The 19,141-nt window shown below is 33.9% G+C and overlaps 2 protein-coding genes across 2 annotated transcripts in view; one reads left to right on the top strand and one right to left on the bottom strand.

Annotated features, from left to right (window-relative positions):
- The window catches only part of LOC130624232 (clustered mitochondria protein homolog), a 26,645-nt gene extending 7,504 nt beyond the window's left edge, over positions 1-19,141 (bottom strand). Inside the window, exons 1-18 of the mRNA XM_057439805.1 lie at positions 18,860-19,141; positions 5,423-5,662; positions 5,070-5,350; positions 3,795-3,864; positions 3,302-3,392; positions 3,153-3,231; positions 3,034-3,080; positions 2,903-2,946; positions 2,321-2,380; positions 2,104-2,240; positions 1,927-2,018; positions 1,537-1,852; positions 1,417-1,457; positions 1,200-1,254; positions 1,037-1,115; positions 815-962; positions 539-641; positions 330-462 (exon numbers count right to left, since the gene is read on the bottom strand). Of these exons, the coding sequence (XP_057295788.1) occupies positions 330-462; positions 539-641; positions 815-962; positions 1,037-1,115; positions 1,200-1,254; positions 1,417-1,457; positions 1,537-1,852; positions 1,927-2,018; positions 2,104-2,240; positions 2,321-2,380; positions 2,903-2,946; positions 3,034-3,080; positions 3,153-3,231; positions 3,302-3,392; positions 3,795-3,864; positions 5,070-5,350; positions 5,423-5,662; positions 18,860-19,106 (2,263 nt within the window). The 5' untranslated portion in view covers positions 19,107-19,141. The remainder of the gene's footprint in view (positions 1-329; positions 463-538; positions 642-814; positions 963-1,036; positions 1,116-1,199; positions 1,255-1,416; positions 1,458-1,536; positions 1,853-1,926; positions 2,019-2,103; positions 2,241-2,320; positions 2,381-2,902; positions 2,947-3,033; positions 3,081-3,152; positions 3,232-3,301; positions 3,393-3,794; positions 3,865-5,069; positions 5,351-5,422; positions 5,663-18,859) is intronic.
- On the top strand, positions 15,049-18,605 carry LOC130624235 (E3 SUMO-protein ligase KIAA1586-like). Its single transcript, XM_057439808.1, has 2 exons — positions 15,049-15,416; positions 15,505-18,605. Exons 1-2 carry the CDS (start codon positions 15,150-15,152, stop codon positions 17,896-17,898), a joined length of 2,661 nt encoding a protein of 886 aa, XP_057295791.1. The 5' UTR covers positions 15,049-15,149; the 3' UTR covers positions 17,899-18,605.

Below are 19,141 nucleotides of genomic sequence, written 5' to 3'. Positions count from 1 at the left end.
CACTATATGAAACATTTTGCAAGTTGAAGATAATACCATGGGATAATACCTATTTATCTGAAATGACGGAACAACATTGAAGTTCTGTACAAAACAGGCTACTGACGAACTCGAAAGGTATAGGGTACAAAATTACATGTGAACAAAAATCCGAATTTTTTTTTACCCTGCAAGGGCTTTTCATCCTATATGAACTTGTCAATGGTTACAGCAGACTAGTTTTTAAAACTTTTAAAACTGCCTCAAACAAATGCTGTTGAGTTAAATATTGTGTTACGCTGGTAAGGGCGTTAAATAATAATAATAAAAAATTAGAATATACAACTAACCAGATAAATCTTCTTCTGTTTGTTCCCGTTCTTCTTTTTCTTCATTTTCTTTATTTTTTACATCTGATGTACCATTTGTTTCAACTTTGTCACTTATCTCTGTTCCATTGACATCTTTATCCGTACCATTTGACTTAAAAAATAATGAGGATGCAATGAAAACTCCAAAAGAAACCTTCCTGTAAATTATTTTCATGTTGCTAAGTTACCTCGGATTCTTCTTTTACTTCTTTACTTTTTTTCTCTTCCTTTTCTTTTTCGTCCTGAAGTTTATGTATTGCAATAACTTTCACAAAAGCCACATACTTGTAACTAAATAATTAATATATCACAGATGAGCAAACAACATTTTATTTCTTGATGGACAAATCATCTTTCATTTAACATGCTACAAAACATTGTTTGGCTGGACTTCTTCATTAGTGGCTTAGTGCAGAGACAATAATTTACAGTAGAGGCACATTACTTAGAACTTGAAGCATTACCCAATAAAAGCCTCCAGAGCAGTGGGACGGAATGAAACCAACTGCTGGGGATGAGGTATAGGATATATGAAGTCAGATTTGTCTCTGTTATTTTTTAACTCTTCTGGAAGATGCTCTCCATTTATTAAAGTTCGGTTAACTTTGCAAACTAAAATTAGAAAACTAGGTAAATTAGTATACATGCTGGCAATTTACACCAAAAAAATCAAAACACACACATACCATCTAAAAAGTTGATATCTGGAGGAAATGTGCGGAATAAATCCAATATGTAATGTCGACCGTCGGCTCCAATTATACCCTAAAATAAAAATAATCGCACGAGTTACATTTTAAAATCTCTTTAGAAGCTGTGATTTTGAAAAAAGTTGGTAAGAAAGCTGACCTTGCATTCTATTGATGAGCACAGTTCAACATCTTCTTGCTTCTCGTTAATAACCCTAAAAACATTTAAAAAAAAACAAATAAAAAATTACTGAACAACAACAACAAAAAACAAATGAATGGTTGATTCATTTGTTTGTCAACCAACAAACAAACAAACAAACAAACAAACAAACAAACAAGTAAACAAATAAAAACCAAACGATGTTTAAACATACTTGTGTGGTCTGATCCTAAGTGATGTACCAGCCGTTTTCAACTAATATTAAATAACAAAATACAACATGTAAAAAACTGAGTAGGGAAATACTAAAATCCACATTTTCACTAATACATACCTTTTCCAAAAATTTTTCATGAGTTGAAATCGTCTTTCCTCCATCAACACTTCCATAAACTACAGAGTTTTCTTGTTCTCGTTGTAAAATGCCAGGAATTATAGACTGTGCAATTATTCTATAACCTCGATAATCTACAACAACTGTTCCAAGTGTATACAATCCTTCTAAATCAAGTTTATTATAGATTTCAACTCCTTTTAAGTCCAGACTTGCCGCAGCATAAGCTGCTTCATCACCACCATATTTTTGGTAATGTTCTCTTGAATCGCATGCAAAACTGAAGAATATGTTATTCCATATATACATTCTCATTCTAAAAAAAGGAAATGTTCTTGTTTTACAATGCTCAAAGGAAAACATAGCATAACAAGTAATCAAATAAAATACTTTTCTTCCTCTCCAGGGTTTATCGCCATAACATTGCCATCAACAACAGCAATTGCACCTTTTGTGGCTGCCGAAACAAAATCACATGTAATCTAATTTAAAAACAGTTTTTTTAGATTTATGTCTTTTTATTTGATTTGGAAAAGACACCAAAAAAATCACCAAAAAAATGTATACTTTGTATAATGCTCTGTCACGTAAAATTCTTTGATGTTGAGTTTTTTTAGGCAGTTCCTTTGCAGATTGAAGCTCCTCATTCCAGTCACGTAACTGTCCAGGTATCTGCTCCTCATAACCGATACGATTAGTAACAGCTGGACAATAAAAAGGCAAAGGATTTTTAACTAAACCTTTTTATTTAAAAAAAAATAATCTTTAAAATATATCTATTTACCATCCTCAGCTCTGAAAGGATCCATTGTATGCTCAAATTTTGGTGATAACCAAGGGAATACTATAAAAAATTTGTACGAGTTAATTTGACGCTTACATCGTTAAATTACGCCTGTAACTTTAAATCTATGAAAAAATATTTACTAACATCAAAGTTTTTTAAACATCAAGCATAAAAAACAAACAGGTTTACAACTCGGTCACATGCGAATATCAAACATGAGCATAAATGATGAAACAATTACATCTTTAGACAAACATTAAAACCTTTTTTATGGTAAATTTGGCCTAGCAGCATAGTTATTGTCGAACATGAGAAGAGATTAAATGAAATTTGTAGATAATGATCTGTTCTAACATTTTAGTACATTTATAGTAAAATGCAATGGAATTTTTTTAAAAAACACTTTAAAAACCTATTTGGGGCCCAAATTCAGTTGGTTTTGCCTTAAATACTGCCATCATAAATTTCCCCAAAATCTAAAATTGTCACTTTCTAGCATTTATTGAAGAAGAACTTAATGCAAAAAATCAAAAAAATCACAAACAAAAAAATGAAAATAATCTAGAAACAACATAGTACCTTGTTGGGGTGATGCAACCAATTCCAAAGGGTGCTTTTTAATACTGAAAAACAAATCAAATTAAAATGACGCCTCTACACGCAAACTAACTTCTTAAAACTGCAAGAAATGCATACAAAGTAATACATACCTAGATCTTTGTATGTTAGAAAAGTTTTTCTTGAAGAGGGGACTAAGCTAAAATTTGAGGTAGAAACTATTTATAAATGTTCAAATAAAAAACATGTGACAACAAAATAAAAAAATTACCATAATGAGCAGTCCAGCTAATGTTTGGGACCTGTATGCTTCGTTGCTTGGCTTTGGATCAAAGTTGTACCGTGACGATCTGAGAAACAATATTTAGAGAATTATCATTTGATGCAGAATGTTGAAAAACAATACTCAATAAAAAATACCTGTTAACAAAAAATCCACTTGAAGATGAAGTAACATGGTATGTAAAATCTGGATTTTCCAATGTCACAATTTCAAGATACAAAAGATCTCCTAAAAGATAAAAATCAATGTAAACATAAATGTAAAAAATTTCTCATATTGAAGACGACATAACATGATAAAAAAACAGAGTGTATTTTAATATATAAAAACATAAACAGCATTTCAGATAAATTGCCAAATGGCATGGTGTGTTCTTATGGTTGGTAAAATTAGCATACTTCTTGAGAACACGTTTAAGTTTTCTTTCGAAATATACCTGCAAAATTGCATAATATTCCAATACTTCTTAAAAAATACACACTAAATATACATCACAGTGTATGTATTTAAAAATGCCAGTTTTAAATGCTATAGACATGTATTACCATTATTGTGATGGATAAATATAATGGTTTTTTCTCCACAAACTATTATATTCAAATACTTTTTGAAAAAGCTTTCGCAATATACCTGCTAATTTTCTATATCCAGGTGGAGGATTCCAGGCAGAATAACGTAGATCTTTAAGACATTCCAGAAACTACATATTAAAATAACAAAACCTAAATTTACATGTGCAAATAGTATTCAGAATTTCCATTATGCAGACAACAAAATATTTACCCTTGGAACTGTGGAATAACAAAGACAACTTAGTAGGACACATATGATCTTATATACAATTTTAGATGAATTATTTTCAACCTAACCAAGCACCATTCACTATTTTTGATTTTTAGGCATAGAACAAAGATGATAAACTGAAGTAACAAATCTGCTAATTCTTTTATTTCGCTATAGTATTTAAGGATGTATCGGTACAGATATGCAACACCTTCCTCCATTACGAATTTTATAATTTTTTTAATTTTGTGAAAGCAAGCAATAAATGGCGCACATATTTTGTTCTTAAAACATGTGGTCTTGTATGTGTTTTGCTATATATTTTAGAATTTTGTACACATTGACATTTTGTTTTTAGAAGGTTGCAATAATTTAGACTGGGCAAGCAATCAGAATAAATAAATATTTTATTACAAAATCTTTTTTATCTATCTTATCTTATCTTACAATTTTTACCTTTTTTATATATTTTGGTAATTTCTGCAAATAATAAGAAAGAAAGCATTAATTTCCATGTGAGATGAATTGATATTGCTCAGCCAGAAAATATTTTGTGGAAATTGGGGAGCAATTAATGGCTCAGCTAGTTTCCCATTTCCAAGAATTGGGTGAGCCTTTGCATGAGCAAGAGCAATGGCTCGCCCCTTATTGATGGGCCACCTCCACAGCTAGTTGCATAGTTTGCTAACCCCTATGAGAATGGTAAAAAAGTGAGAGAAAAAAATATTAGAAAACATAATGGCAAAGTAAAAATAAAGTGCAACAGAGGCAGGGGCATAGCATACTAGCATACACCTGAAATAATTATGCCTGAAATTTAGAATTTTCTTAAAGTTCTAAATAGATGTCCAACAACAAGAAGACTTTAAATAGTAAGTTTATAGGTTAGTTCCCATACCACTTAGTATGCCTAAGTGGTATGGGAAAAGTGGACAGGCCTTAACACACATGTCCACACAAAATGAATTTGGCGTCGTATCTTGAAAAAGCCACTTTAACTATACATTGGAGTTTGACTGATGCAACTCACAGAAATCATGCATAAACACTTGACATTTTCTACACACCCACTAATATTTGTCAAAAAGCAGGAATTGCCAACAAAAACAATTAATATTCTACCTGCACTTTGTTATCCAGAAGTATTAGTGGTTCCAAGAGTGTATTGCTAGCTTTATTTAAAGATGCATATTCAGGAGGGAGCACACTTTCACTTGATCTTGCTGCATTTGGTTCCTTTGCTCGTTTCCATGCTTCCTCCTCCACATCAATCTGTGTAATCGAAGAAAGATACGAGAGTGATAAATTATCGGTAGCTGTGAATGCACTTGGTTCAAGTAACGTCACCAACAAATCTCTAAGACGACGGATATGTATTCTGGCTTCACGTATACTGTATGGTTCTAAAAGAAGTGGTAAGTTAAAGCAAGAAAGTAAAAAAATGACATGTTTCAAAACAAAATTCAAAGTTTTACCGTCAACAACTTTAATTATAGAATCATCATTGAGATCTGGTATGTCGTGTAGTTCCATAAAATCATCCAATCTCGTTTTGCCTAAGTAAAGTGAGAAACAAGTGCGGTAACAGCATTCAGGTTTTTCAAGAATGACTTGTCGGATGTCCTGAACTGTGTCGTGATTGGAAAGCTGCACAATGATAAGATCACTTATTCCATTAATTAAAATTTTGATATCAAGAAATTTCATTGGGACATCTAAAAAAAGGAAAAAAAATGTAATAAAGACAAACTTATATTCCAACTTAATAGAACAGTGCGAGCAATAGTCTAATAAAGCATAGGAGAAAAACTATTATAAATAAAAAAAGTAATAAAATATTGCTTTCTTCCTCAAGAACTTTCTCAAGTATAGGCATTTAACTCAATAATAGCTATTATCATGGTGTCTTTAAAATCGCTAGAGTAAGAATCACAAGAATGTTTTCAATTCTTTATATAGCTGTACCTATTTACTGGTATATAGTTTATGCAATATCTGCTTCTTTTTACTATCTCAACTGTCTGGACAATATTGGTTTCCATTTTCTAATAACTAACAATGTCCCAAATGGTCAATTGCAATGTCATCAACAAGCATTCATACACTGTATTATTTTAAAAAATCAATACCTTGGAGAACTTATGCAGACCTATATACTCACAATGGGCTAACCAATTGCAGTAGTATAACTTGCAAAATTATATAAATTAAATTTCACGTATTTTAGACTTAAACAATAAGCAAAGATTTGTCACTTATTTCAAAATATAAATTTTTCCATTGAAAAAATTGTGCTAAAATCTAAAGAATACAAAGAGTTAGGAAAAATATATATAAATATATCTGTAGGATATTCATTTGTTTTTCATTTGATTTTTACATTTTTACATATTATTATTACTTGATTGTATTTATTCTTTAATTATTTCATCCCTTTGACATCATTACAAGTGGCTAGCTTTATAAGTAAAAATACTACAATATTAGCTGTATGCTGATTAAACCACAGATTGTGGTTCTCATGTTTTTACTCTAAAAATTTAAGGCTGAAAATATAATCACATTGGCAGCCTATATCAAGCTGTGATAAATGCTTTTTGCCGATTTGTTGTTCTTGTGTATATAAGACTGCAGCACATTTCGTGAGGGGCGTGCAATCGCACGCGCAGGTCCCCACATACACACAAATTTTTTTAGGCGTGCGATAAATCACACCTGTAAATTTTGTTTTCTTTATGTCTGCGATAGCTTTCTAAAATTATTCAAATTACGAAAAAAAGCAAAATATGAAGTCAGAGAATGATTTAAGGAAGGCTTTACAATCTTATCGTTTACTTAATCTTTTTCAGATACGTCGAAAAATGCGTAGTTAAAATGCAGAAAAAGAAACAATATAATGAATTATTACAGATCGTCTGTAACAACGATGTAAGGAAGATTCTTTCTCATTTTTTTATACTTTTATTATCCATTTTTGTTTTCCTAATTATAGTGTGCATAATAAAATGAGTGGCAGCAATGGGAAGCAAATCATTTCAATATGCCTAATGTGATTGCAAAGATATAAATAGATTACATCTCCAGAATCGTGTTTTAGAGAGAGAGAAAAAATCGTTTTTGAGAGAAAATAATAAGGTACGTAATTGAAGTAAGGTCAGAAGTATTGAGTTCTTTTAAAAAACTTTGTTCAGATTAAATCTTACATGTGTGTTATTTATGTCATTTCCTAAAGAAATACGGCAAATATTTATATATACAGTTCGGTAGCGTTTATATATTTACAATCGTCTTTCGGAGAAATAAAGTTTAAAAATAACTAAAACAAAATAAGTAAAAAACAAAAGAAATTTTTGATAGTAAAGAAAAATTATTTTAGTAAGGTATTTATGTTCCATCCTTAGCATTGAAATGTTAAATATCGTTATTAACCACGCCTCAACTTTCTGTAATTTAATTTACATTAAATATTGTTTGTCCCACAAGTAGTTACTAAGTTTAATTAATGACTTTACTCACAATTTTTCACACCATGTGAACTTAGTTGGAACTTGCTCTTTGCAAGTTCCTTACGCTAAAACATGGAGGTGCTAATGGAAATTTGTTCTTACTTTTGCTTCTCAAAAATTTAATTTTCCAAGGCCGCACGTGCACCACACGCGCGAAATTATTGAGGCATGCGATTCATCCCACGCTTATTAAAATCTTACGAAATGGCATGAAACTGGCAATGTTGTTTTTAATTAGAACTTTTAATTTCAATTTGGCAGTTATATAACAATTTAGGTACTAGGTATTGAAACCAACTAACCATTTAACATAGCTGTCAAATCGCCAAAGAGGCCATTAATTTTGATTTTATGCTTTACATTCAAATGATTTTCAAAGCTCTTTTTTGGAACACATCTGATTTCATTTCATACTTTAAAAGGGCAATGAAATTTATTTTGAAACAAGTGCTACATTTCAACTTTCTATTCATAAACTGTTTTCAATTCTAATGAAATTGCAATTGACAAATAACTGTTAAATTGTGAACATGTTTTTTTGTCAGCATTAAATAATTTCTGGCTCCTTTTTTCAATAACATCAATGACACAGGTGTTGGACTGTTGGTTATAATCAGTGAATATATAGCCTTTTAAGGTGGGGGCAAACTAGTCCAAAATTTCATCCAACATTTTTTTCCCATGTTGGATGAAATTTTGGATGAAAAAATGCATGTTGGATGAAGCAAATTTTTAGGTTTGTGAGACTGCTTTTAAAAACAATTGAACGATAAAGAGTTCATTCATTCCCGAAAAACAAAATTCTGCAGTGCTGCTTATGTTGCTGAACGAACGCGTCGATTCAGACGATGAAAAACCAACCCGCAGAAAAACAAGAGAGTGGATAAAGAGGAGGGAGCACAATGGATATTTTAGTAATATCATTAAAGAATTGAAGATTGAAGACAGATTCGGATTTAGGGAAATGTTTTAGATGGATGTAGGGGATTTTCGATTTCCTTCTTAATGAAATATCCCATCTGATATCACCGGGGCAGATGAGCAACTGTGTGGCCACAGACCAATTATGGCAGAAGAAATACTCGCCCTTACTCTTCGTTTTCGAACTTTAATTTCGAACGTTTCAACGTTTGAAATTCGCAGGATTTTTATATGTTGGATGAAAAGTACCACCAAACCAATCCAACATGAAAATTCACGCAACTCAGATAGTTAATTCCTTTTAACTTGCCGAAAATGTTGGATGAAATGTTTGACGGCGATCAAACTTCATCCAACATCGTCCAACACGGTTTTTTTCTTCTTTTTTGAAAATTTCATTTTTTTTCAAAATTTTGAAGTGACTCAAACCAGTCCAACATTTCATCCAACATCACAAAAATCGCATGTTGGATGAAATGTTGGACTGGTTTGCCCCCGCCTTTACAGGCAAAAATCACTAGTCTTATTAAGAAATTCTGTCATAAGGTTTTTCAAAATGTGTTTATATGAGGAAATTGGTATTTTTATTGTTGATCAGCTCTGTCAATAAATCATCGTGCAAATATGAGTTTTATTTCAAGGCAGTTAAAGGTGCGAAAAAAGACGTGGCAAGTAATCTTTGATAGTTTAATAAATAATTGCAACAAGATTTATATATGGTTGTTCTTATTCTATAACAAAATTCAGGATTAGGTTGTTCTTAGTTCTGAAAACAGTGATTTCAGACTCACTCTGCATGAAGTTGTAAATTAAGAATTTACACACAGCTGTTGGTGCTCACTACACGAGTTAACTTGTGCACTCTTGGTCGGTTAACATTTTTTTCATGTAAGTGTCAATATTGTTTCAACATAATTATCATTGATGCCATTCCAAGATAAAGTACGATATACGATAGTTTTTTTTTCAAAAAAAGGGTATTATGTCTATATGGATCCGTGTCATTGTTTGCCTGTACTAATCCCTTGGCCCAGAGTATGTTTGAACTTTTAGCGGGAACGTTCTCTGAAAATAAAAAAGGTTGGCCAACTGTTTTTGCTATAACAGGGGAGCAATAAGTTGTAAACTGTGTTTTTATTTCAGCCAAATTTGTGAAAAGTTATTTTTTTAAAAGTATATTACACTGGAAGGATCATAATGTTGTGCGCCTATTTTTTTTCAAAATATATTCCACCGGAAACACCATAATGTTTTGCGCCTCACTCAATTTATGACATACTATACTAAAGCGCTTCACCTAGATGTGTGGCACAGTTTACACTTCTTATTAATCGCTCTTTGAGGCGTTCAACGTCAGGTAACACAGTTACTTGTGACTTAACCCGGCGTTTTGAATCCGGGTTCCCTGGCTAATCATCATCATCATTCTCGGCTTAACGTCTGTTTCCATGCTATCATGAGTTGGATGGGGTATATTAATGACCCTCTTCCAATCTGATCTAGACTGTTAGATCTAAACTCAACTTCCTCTGTATCAAGTCTGTCCTGAATAACCTCCTGCCAAGTCTTTCTCTGTCTGCCTCTGGGCTTTGCCCTAGGCACTATCAAGTCTCTACACTTTCTTACCCAATTATCCTCCTCCACTCTTTCCAAGTACCCCAGCCAATTCAATCTTCTTATCTGGATAACATCTTTAATTCTACAGATACTTAGCCTGCTTTTTAGCTCATCTGAACCCTTTCTGTCTCTCAGACTGGCGTTACACATCTACCTAACCATTCTCATATCATTCCTTTCTAAACGGTCAAGAACTTCCTGCTTCACTGGCCATGTCTCAATGCCGTACAACATAACACTTCTTACACAGGCCTCATACAAGCTAACTTTTACCTCAATTGACTCTGCTAGTCAACAAAGGAAGTAACTCTCTGAACTTTTTCGAAGCAGAACCTATCCTGCAAGTAACACTTCTTTCAACACCTGCTTCACTGCCCAACACAACACCTAAGTAACAGAAGTTCTTAACTACCTCTAACGAACCACTGTTGTACATCATTATAGCTGGAAATACTTCATTCTTTATAATCTCACCTTTGCAAGGCTTGCATACAAACTGAATGTCAGCTCTTAACCTTCCACCAATACTACTGCACTTCTTATGTACCCAATGCTTGCGAGTCTGACAAAAAATTGAGATACTACCAACCACTTTCCTGCAAACTCCACAAGGCCACTTTCCAACTACAAGGTCACACTTGGCTGCAATGCTACTAATCATGACTTTAGACATTGCTGTGTTCACCCTAGTCTAAATATTAATACCACGGAATCGCATTTTGGATTTAGTCTCTATTGTTAATTCTAAGCCGATGAACGTAGTCTTAACCTTTTTATTTCTTTCGCCTACTTCTATTTCTTTTTTTGTTTTTAAACTTGTAGGATCCCACTTTATGGTCAAATCTTAGATATCTTAAAATTGATAAAGATTTTAGTCACGTCACAGGTATAATGTATGTATGTATGTTTCTTTATTTAACGTTGGTCAAATTTACAAGATAGCTTTCGCTAATAAAAACCAACTAACGTAACAAATAATAATAATAATAATAATAATAATAACAATGAAAAATAACATTCTGGGCAAAGATAAATTAAAGTTTACAATTCATATTTTACACTTTTTTTTTTCATCAATTTTTTTTTACATATTTTACAATTACATAAAATAGAATCCTGGCAGGCTAATTTAACCGTGAACTCTTCAATGGTTGAACTATTTTTAATTTCACGGGGAAGATTATTCCATATCCAACAACTTTGATACAAGATGGAATTTGTACCATAGGTAGTGGTTTTAGCTTTAGGTAAAGTCAAAGAAGGGCCTCTCCGGAGGTTATGCTCACATTGGTATGTGATAAAACTAAATAGGCACCACATGAATTCAGGGTTCAGATTCTTAATGCTTTTAAACACCTCTATTGCTAAAGTTTTTAAGTGGCGTTGGTGGATGGATTTGTCCTTGTATTTTTCTAAAATGTCAATATAGTCAGCTTTTACTATATCGTATACAACCTTCAATGTTTTATAATGTACTCGCTCTATTTTACTATATGCAGTTTTACTGCAGAACATCCAAATAAGGGGTGCACAGTTAAATTGACTCTGTATAAAGCTTGAGCTGAGTATTTTTGCTTTGGGTTGCGATAAATAAGATCGTAGTCTTCGTAATGCACAAAGTTTAAAATTTGCCTTCGAGTACAAGTTGTTTATATGTTGATTGAAGTTTAATTTATTATCAATTTGAATACCTAGGAGTGTAACGTGGTCGGACTCATTTAAAGTAACTGATTCAAGTGGTAGAGTGATTTTATCTCTTGTTTTTTTACCTAGTATTATAAATTGAAATTTGGTTGGGTTGGCTTTTAGTGAGTTGATTTTAAACCAATGTAGCATATTTTGTGTATCAACAGTTAATGAATTTAGTACAGTAGCCAACTTCAAACCACATGCATACAATGTATTGTCGTCGGCAAAATTTCATTAATAAAGATGTTAAATAGGAGTGGTCCTAAAATGGAACCTTGGGGAACACCACAAATAATCTCAAGCCATTCACTAAATGATGAGCCTATTTTAACTCTTTGTTTACGGGACGTGAGATAATTTAAAAGTAATTTTAGACTATTTGTGCTGATACCGTAAGCAGCAAGCTTTGAAATCAGGAGATCGTGTGGTAGGCAGTCATAAGCTTTAGAAAGGTCCATTAGTACTGACCCTACAAAACCACCATTGTCAAGTTCTTTTTGCCTTTTTGCCATGCCATTCTTTTTGCCATAATAAAACATTTCCAAAATATCGCTACACTACAAGCAATGATATTTAATAAATGGATATGCTAAAACGCCTTCATTTCTTTCTTATGAATGTTAAGTGTAGTGCTGTATTCTTAAAGTATTATCTTTCACAAATCACGTTTTGAACATTTGTACTACATGAAACATTTTGCAAGTTTTAGATAATACCACGGGAAAATGCCTATTTATTTCAAATAACGGAACAACTCTGCAGAAGTTCTGTACAAAACAGGCTACTGGCGACCTTAGGTACAGTACAGTCTGAATGTAATCTACCGCATACACGCTAATATCACACCTTTGCGTGGAGGACGGCAGTCGTTTTTCTTTTGTTATAATTAAATCCCTTAAGAGTTTTGCGAGTTTATATTTGCGTGTTAAAAAACAAAGAAATATCGGAGCAATTATATTTCTTGTAATAGCGAGATGCATTGTGTAAATGTATTGATAAGCTATTCCCTTAAGTATTAGCATGAAGTAATTAAATAATAAAAATTTTTCGCAAAGTTTTATAATACATTGCGCGAAAATGTATTGTTGATTTAATTACTTAAAAAGATTCCAGCGCGTTTAATTTAAGAAACATACGAGAAGCATTGTTCACAACTTTTAAATGCTTTTCGATTTTAAACTTTAAAATGCGATCTAAAAAAACAATTCTATCGCCGCTTTCCGATTTTAAACATTTAAAATGTGATCTAAAAAAACATTTCTATCGCCGCTTTTCATTTATAAACTTTTAAAATGCGATCTAAAAAAACCTTTCTATCGCTGCTTTTCGCTTATAAACTTTTAAAATTTGATCTAAAAAAACCCGCTTAATTACTGCAATTAAAAATTTTCAAAAGAGTTCGCGCAAAATAGATTGCTAAAATCAATCTTGCAACCTATTGCGATTAAACAATCGATCGCGTGGGGTCATTGTTTATCAGCGAGGCAATTATTTTCGCAAAAAAAACAAAAGCTATCGCAATGTTATTGTTCTGTGTAACTATTCATGCGAGTTTCGCGTCCGCGGTAGATTACATTCAGACTGTACTGTATAAGGAACAAAATTACACACAAACAAGAATCTGATATCTTTTAGCCTGCAAGCGCTTTTCATTTTCTTTTTTATCTTCGCTACCTTCACGCAACTGATGACCATTGAAAATATGAAAAATACAAATAAAAATACATTTAATAAGACACATGGAACTATCTCCTCCCCATTGCTGCAATTTATTTTATCATGCACACTATGATTGCTGAAATATAAATGGACACAACCAAATAGGCAAAAATATGCTTTGTTTTCAAGTTAAAAAAAAAATTTATCCACGTGGCTTAAACCTTCAAAAAAATTTACACCGCACGTGGGTTTCATTTTTACAGGCATAAAGAAAAAATCCATTAAATTCGGACCTGAAGAAATTATCTATAATTAAATCCATGATAAAATGCAGTTTTGCAGACTTGCTTCATCCGTGCTCCGTTGGCGTTCACCTCTGCATTAGTTAAGAACCGCGTGGCTGTATTTCTTGTGTAAGACCTGGTTACTAACGACGAAGGGGCCAGGCAAAAGAGATTTATCTTTACGTAGTTCTTTTAACTAAGTCAGGAGTCAGTGAATTAGCTAGGATGATCAGGTTGGCTATGAACAGGCTTGCTCGTGGATTAAAAGGACTAGGACTATTCAATAATTTCTGAGATCTAAAAGTGTCCAATCATGACGGAAATCTATCGGACGTTTTGTCTGAAGAGTGTCCGAAAATTCTTTCGAGGGCAGCCATCGCACGCTACGAAATGGATTTTAAAGGTTGATTTTGAAAACTCAATATTTATTTTTCTGGCGTGTGACTAATCACACGCCTGAAACGATTTAGGCGTGTGCCAAGGCGTGCGCGTGCGACCGCACGCCTTTCCTGATAGAAAAAATACTAAGGTTTCTTTGTAGTATAACATCACAAAGACAACATTTTTATTCGCAAAATGCAAATTGTGATCTGCAATTCGAACCATGTTTATATGTCCCCATATAATGTTGCTAATGAGAGGTTTGACTGGTTTGTCTGTATAAATATACACAACCCTCGAAATAGCGGTCGGACATCGGACATTGTCCGACCCAGACGCAAATATGTCCGACGAAAATCAGTTCTGGCCTGTCATTTTGTCCGGCACGTTTCTCTAGCTACATCTCCCCTATTATAACTGCAAAAAATAAAAATTGAAACATGCAAAAATAACGAGATAATTTAAATATAATCTGTCTCTTTTAATCAATCTTCGTTCCGCTTCACTTTCGTTTTGTTTTCATCTGCCATGTGCCATCATGGAAGTTTCTTAATCATGATCACACACACCACAAATAATAAATGTGGTAAGGCGCCGTTAAAAAAAAAAGTAAGGCTGCGCATTTTGATAAGCCAATTAAATCGCAAAAAATGCCGTCGCTAAAGAATACTCTAAAACATATAAACAAAATAGTTTTTAAGTTTGTATTTTTATAATTATTTGTAAAGTCATCACAAGCAAATAGGAAAAAATATGCTTCGTTTTCAAATTAAAAAAAAAAATGTTTTAAGTTTATCCACGTGGCTTAAATTTTTAACAAAATTTATACAAAACAAAATATTATACCGCACGTGGGTTTCGTTTTTAAAATTGTTCGAATAGAAATAGCACTTGCAGCATTAAGAAAAAATCAATTAAATGGGACCTGCTATGGTTTCGAATTGTTTTGTCAAACGAAGAAAAAAATTTTCCTTTACCTGCAACACTCCATCGTCCTAAAAAATTATTTAATTCATTTTAATATAAAACATCTCTGAGTGAGATCATTCGACTGGTAAAAGAACGCCGGTCGCTTGCGCTTTTATAAGAAATGAAAAAGTGTTCATTTCACATTTATCGCATGTAAGTTAGTTGCTCCTTCAAGTATGAGTGAAATTAATGATTTGCCTTGTTGTTTTTGCGAAAGAAGCACGAAGTATCGGTGTATATCGTGTCAAAAAACATCTTGTAACATATGTTCTACCGGTGTTAACAGTACAGTCAATGGGTACAGCGAAGAGGAAAAACGTGTTGGTAGATGTCCTGATTGTTCTGTTGTTATTAATAAGCAGCCGAAGAAAATCCAAAGAAGCATATTTTCAGCCTTTGGAAAAAACCCACCAACATTAGCGAAGCAATCAGCAACGAATATAGTAATTCTTTACTCTGTTATATTTAGTACTTTAATTTTCACAATATCTTTTGTGTCTCTTTAATTTGTTTTAATTGTTTATTTTGCAGACTACACCGCAGACCAAAGGCAAAACAAATCCGAAACAACACAAGCAAACAACATCAACAAGAACCGTAACACCTGCTACTGTTGAGAAGTGGAAAGCTGAGCTGGCACAACACAGCGTTGCTGAATGGCTGCTTTATGATATAAAAGATGGCAAGGTTAAGAACATGCGCTGTAAATTTTGTACGACGTATCAGTCCCAGATCAAAACATTGCCAAATTACAGCAACATCTTCGTTGTTGGCACCCAAAACTACAAAAAAAGTGCAGTAGAAGACCATGCCACGAAGAGTAGACAACACTTAAAAGCCCATAGCCTGTATTTGAAAGCAACAGGAGTTTCCCTGGATGAACGAGCTACAACGTTGTCTGCGGCCGATTCTTCCAACGTTGTCGCTGGTTTGGCCAAGATGGATGAAAAAGATATGCAACGAACGAAAAAGAAATTTGAAGTGGCGTATTTTGTTGCTAAAAATCGCTTACCGTTGACAACATATCCGGAGTTGCTGAAGTTAGAGAGAAAGCATGAAGTTGACATTGGTATAGCGTATAACACTGACCGCGCTTGTGGAACATTTATTGATTATATGGGTAAAGATATGAAGCAGCAACTTAATGCTGATCTTGCGAAAGCCAAGTTTTTTAGCGTACTTTGTGATGGTTCTACAGACAACGCAGTTGTTGAAAATGAAGTAATATATGCATTACATTTTGATCCCACTCCAGTTAACTCAAATTGTGTAGAAGTTAAGGTGTCTTTTCTCAGCATGACTCACTTAAAGCATCAACATGCTGTCGGTGTTGCAGCTGCTCTCGCTGAAAGCTACGATGACATGGTCACGCTAAAAAGTGCCATTGAAAGTGAGTTTCAGTCTATCGGCATAATGCCAGCCAAAAAACTGATTGGATTTACTTCTGACGGAGCAAGTGTAAATCGAGGGAATAAAAATAGTGTAAAAATGGTGTTACGAGAGGAATCGGAGTGGCTTGTATTTATTTGGTGCATCGCACATCGGTTGGAATTGGCCTTATCTGATGCGTTGAAAGGTACCGACTTTGATATTGTAGATGAGATGCTACTAAGGACATACTATTTATATCAGAAAGCACCAAAAAAACTTCGGGAGTTACGTCAGATGCATGATCTTTACGCTCCTGCGATGGACTACATAGAAGGAGGGGTTAAACCCAAAAAAGCAAACGGCACTCGTTGGATCTCACACAAACTGGCCGCTATGAAAATTTGTTTGGATAAATATGGTCTTTTCATAGAGCACTTAGAACATCTCAGTCAAGATAAAGCGGTGAAAGGAGAAGATCGTGCAAAAATGAGAGGTTATCTAAACAAGTGGAAGCAGTCTAAAGTACCATTAATGTTGGCAATGTTTATCGATTTGCTCGAAATACCATCAGCGCTCTCGCAAGACTTCCAACGTGACCAAATTGACACAGTTTCAGCGATGAGATCACTATCACTTACCAAAGATCGCTTAGCAATGTTTGAGCGCAAAAGTTTTGAAAAATTGCCACACGTGCAAGACCTGCTAAGTAGAATAGAAGACAAAGATGGCGATAAGTACTACCAAAATGTGAAAATGACAAATTTTGTAGCAGCAAAGGAGCATGTCAAGGCAACGAAAGGGAATTTTGCAAATGTCATTGTTGAGAATGTTACATCACGACTTGAAGAAGAAGATGACAGTAGAGATATCTTCAGATACGTTAATCAAATTTTAAACACGGAAGGTTGGCTCCGAGAGAAGCAAGACGAAGATGGAAATGTTATTACAGATTACGAGTTTGCTGACGAAGGTTTATCAAATTTAAAACAACACTTCGATATTCCATTGAGACATGCCGGCTTCAGTGCTTCAACAGCAGATCTGTTAAATCAATTTCACGATCTCCTACGATACTCACACGAATACCTTTCTGTTTCGGCGACACCATACAGGGTCTGTTGGAGAAGAATTTTTTCATCATCCAGAAATCAATCGTGGAAAGATTTATTAATTCTCGTCGAATTGTTATTCACGATCCCTGTAAGCAATGCCAAGTTGGAGCGCATGTTTTCCAAACTCAAAACTGTCAAAACTATCAATAGGGGTTCATTGTCACAAAACCGACTAGAGTCCCTTTTGAGGATTGTCGAAGACGGGCCGTCTATAGAGCAGTATGACCCATCAAATGCTATAAGAATGTGGATGGAGGAAAAGGACAGACGACCAAATCAAAGAAAACGGTGTGGATACAAACCACGTACAGGTTCCAAAAGGAAACTTCCCTCGCTGAGTGACGGCAGTTCAAATGAAGAGAACGAAGATGTGGATGACAATGTACTTTTAATCGATTTATTTGGCGATGACAACGAATATGTAGACTTTCTAGGTTTTTAAATACTTTGTATTTCTCTCCATAGTTTTTCTTTGTCTTCCCAATTTTGTTTTATTTTGTATTTTCTAAACATAAGCAAAGTGATCAAGGCAAGTTAAGGCTTAGCAAACAATAAGTCTCCTTAAAAAATACGGCAGCGATAAAAATTCAAGTGCAAAAACGATGGCGAAAATAAATTAACATGAAAGATCTTTTATCACTCAAATTTACAAAAATGACTTTTAAAACAGAAAAGGCTTTTTCAAAATATAAAAAGAAAAGAACACAAAATTATCTACAATTAAATCCATGATATAACGTCTGTTCCGCCTGTAAGTGCAGTTTTGCAGACTTGCTTCATCCGTGCTCCGTCGGCGTTCACCTCCGCATTAGTTAAGAACCGCATGGCTGGATTTCTTGTGTAAGACCTGGTTACCAACGACGAAGGGGCCAGGCAATAGAGATTCATGTCTACGTAGTTCTTTTAACTAAGTCAGGAGTTGGTGAATTAGCTAGGATGGTCAGGTTGGCTATGAATAGGCTTGCTCGTGGATTAAAAGGACTAGAACTATTCAATAATTCCGAGATCTAAACAAATGGAAGTGTCCGACCAAGACTGAAATCTATCGGACGTTTTGTCCGACGAAAGTTTAAAACGGGCTACGGACATGTCCGACCAAACTGGAAATGTGGCGGACATTTTGTCTGACGAGTCTCCAAAAATTATTTCGAGGGCTGTATACATAGTGCTAAATCAAAAATGATTTTATGAACTTGTGACGTAAGCCTGCTTGCATTTTTTACAGTAAGGTTTCTCGACTTATCTGTATAGAAGCCACAAGTTTTTTTTTGCCTTTTGGTGAAATAAATGTAAGCATTTGTTTGATGGATTATTTTAGCCTCCCAACCATCTGTAAATATGACTAAGTATATATGCCGTACTAATTTGTCATTTAAAGTCAAATAAAAAAAATCAATACTTACCAGATTTTGTTTTCTCAGTTTCAATATCAACAGCATCTTTGGTCATGTTTGTGTTCTCATCAGAAGTCTTTAAGTTAGTCTTTAAGTCATCATCAGTGCCACTGGAGTCATCACTACTGCTGCTGCTGGCATTTCCAACCAATTTAATTTTAGAAGTTTCCACATCAGCAACTTGGTTGTGGTCAGATTTTGCAGGAGAATTTGACTCAGAGTGTGGCTGATTTCCAATGTTTAATTCTCCAGGCATGTCTTGACCTGAGCATGAATTTTTAAGTAAAAACA

The sequence above is a fragment of the Hydractinia symbiolongicarpus genome, chromosome 13 (assembly GCF_029227915.1).
Source record: "Hydractinia symbiolongicarpus strain clone_291-10 chromosome 13, HSymV2.1, whole genome shotgun sequence".
In the NCBI taxonomy this organism is placed as follows: domain Eukaryota; kingdom Metazoa; phylum Cnidaria; class Hydrozoa; order Anthoathecata; family Hydractiniidae; genus Hydractinia; species Hydractinia symbiolongicarpus.
This window is presented reverse-complemented; position numbering and strand designations above follow the sequence as displayed.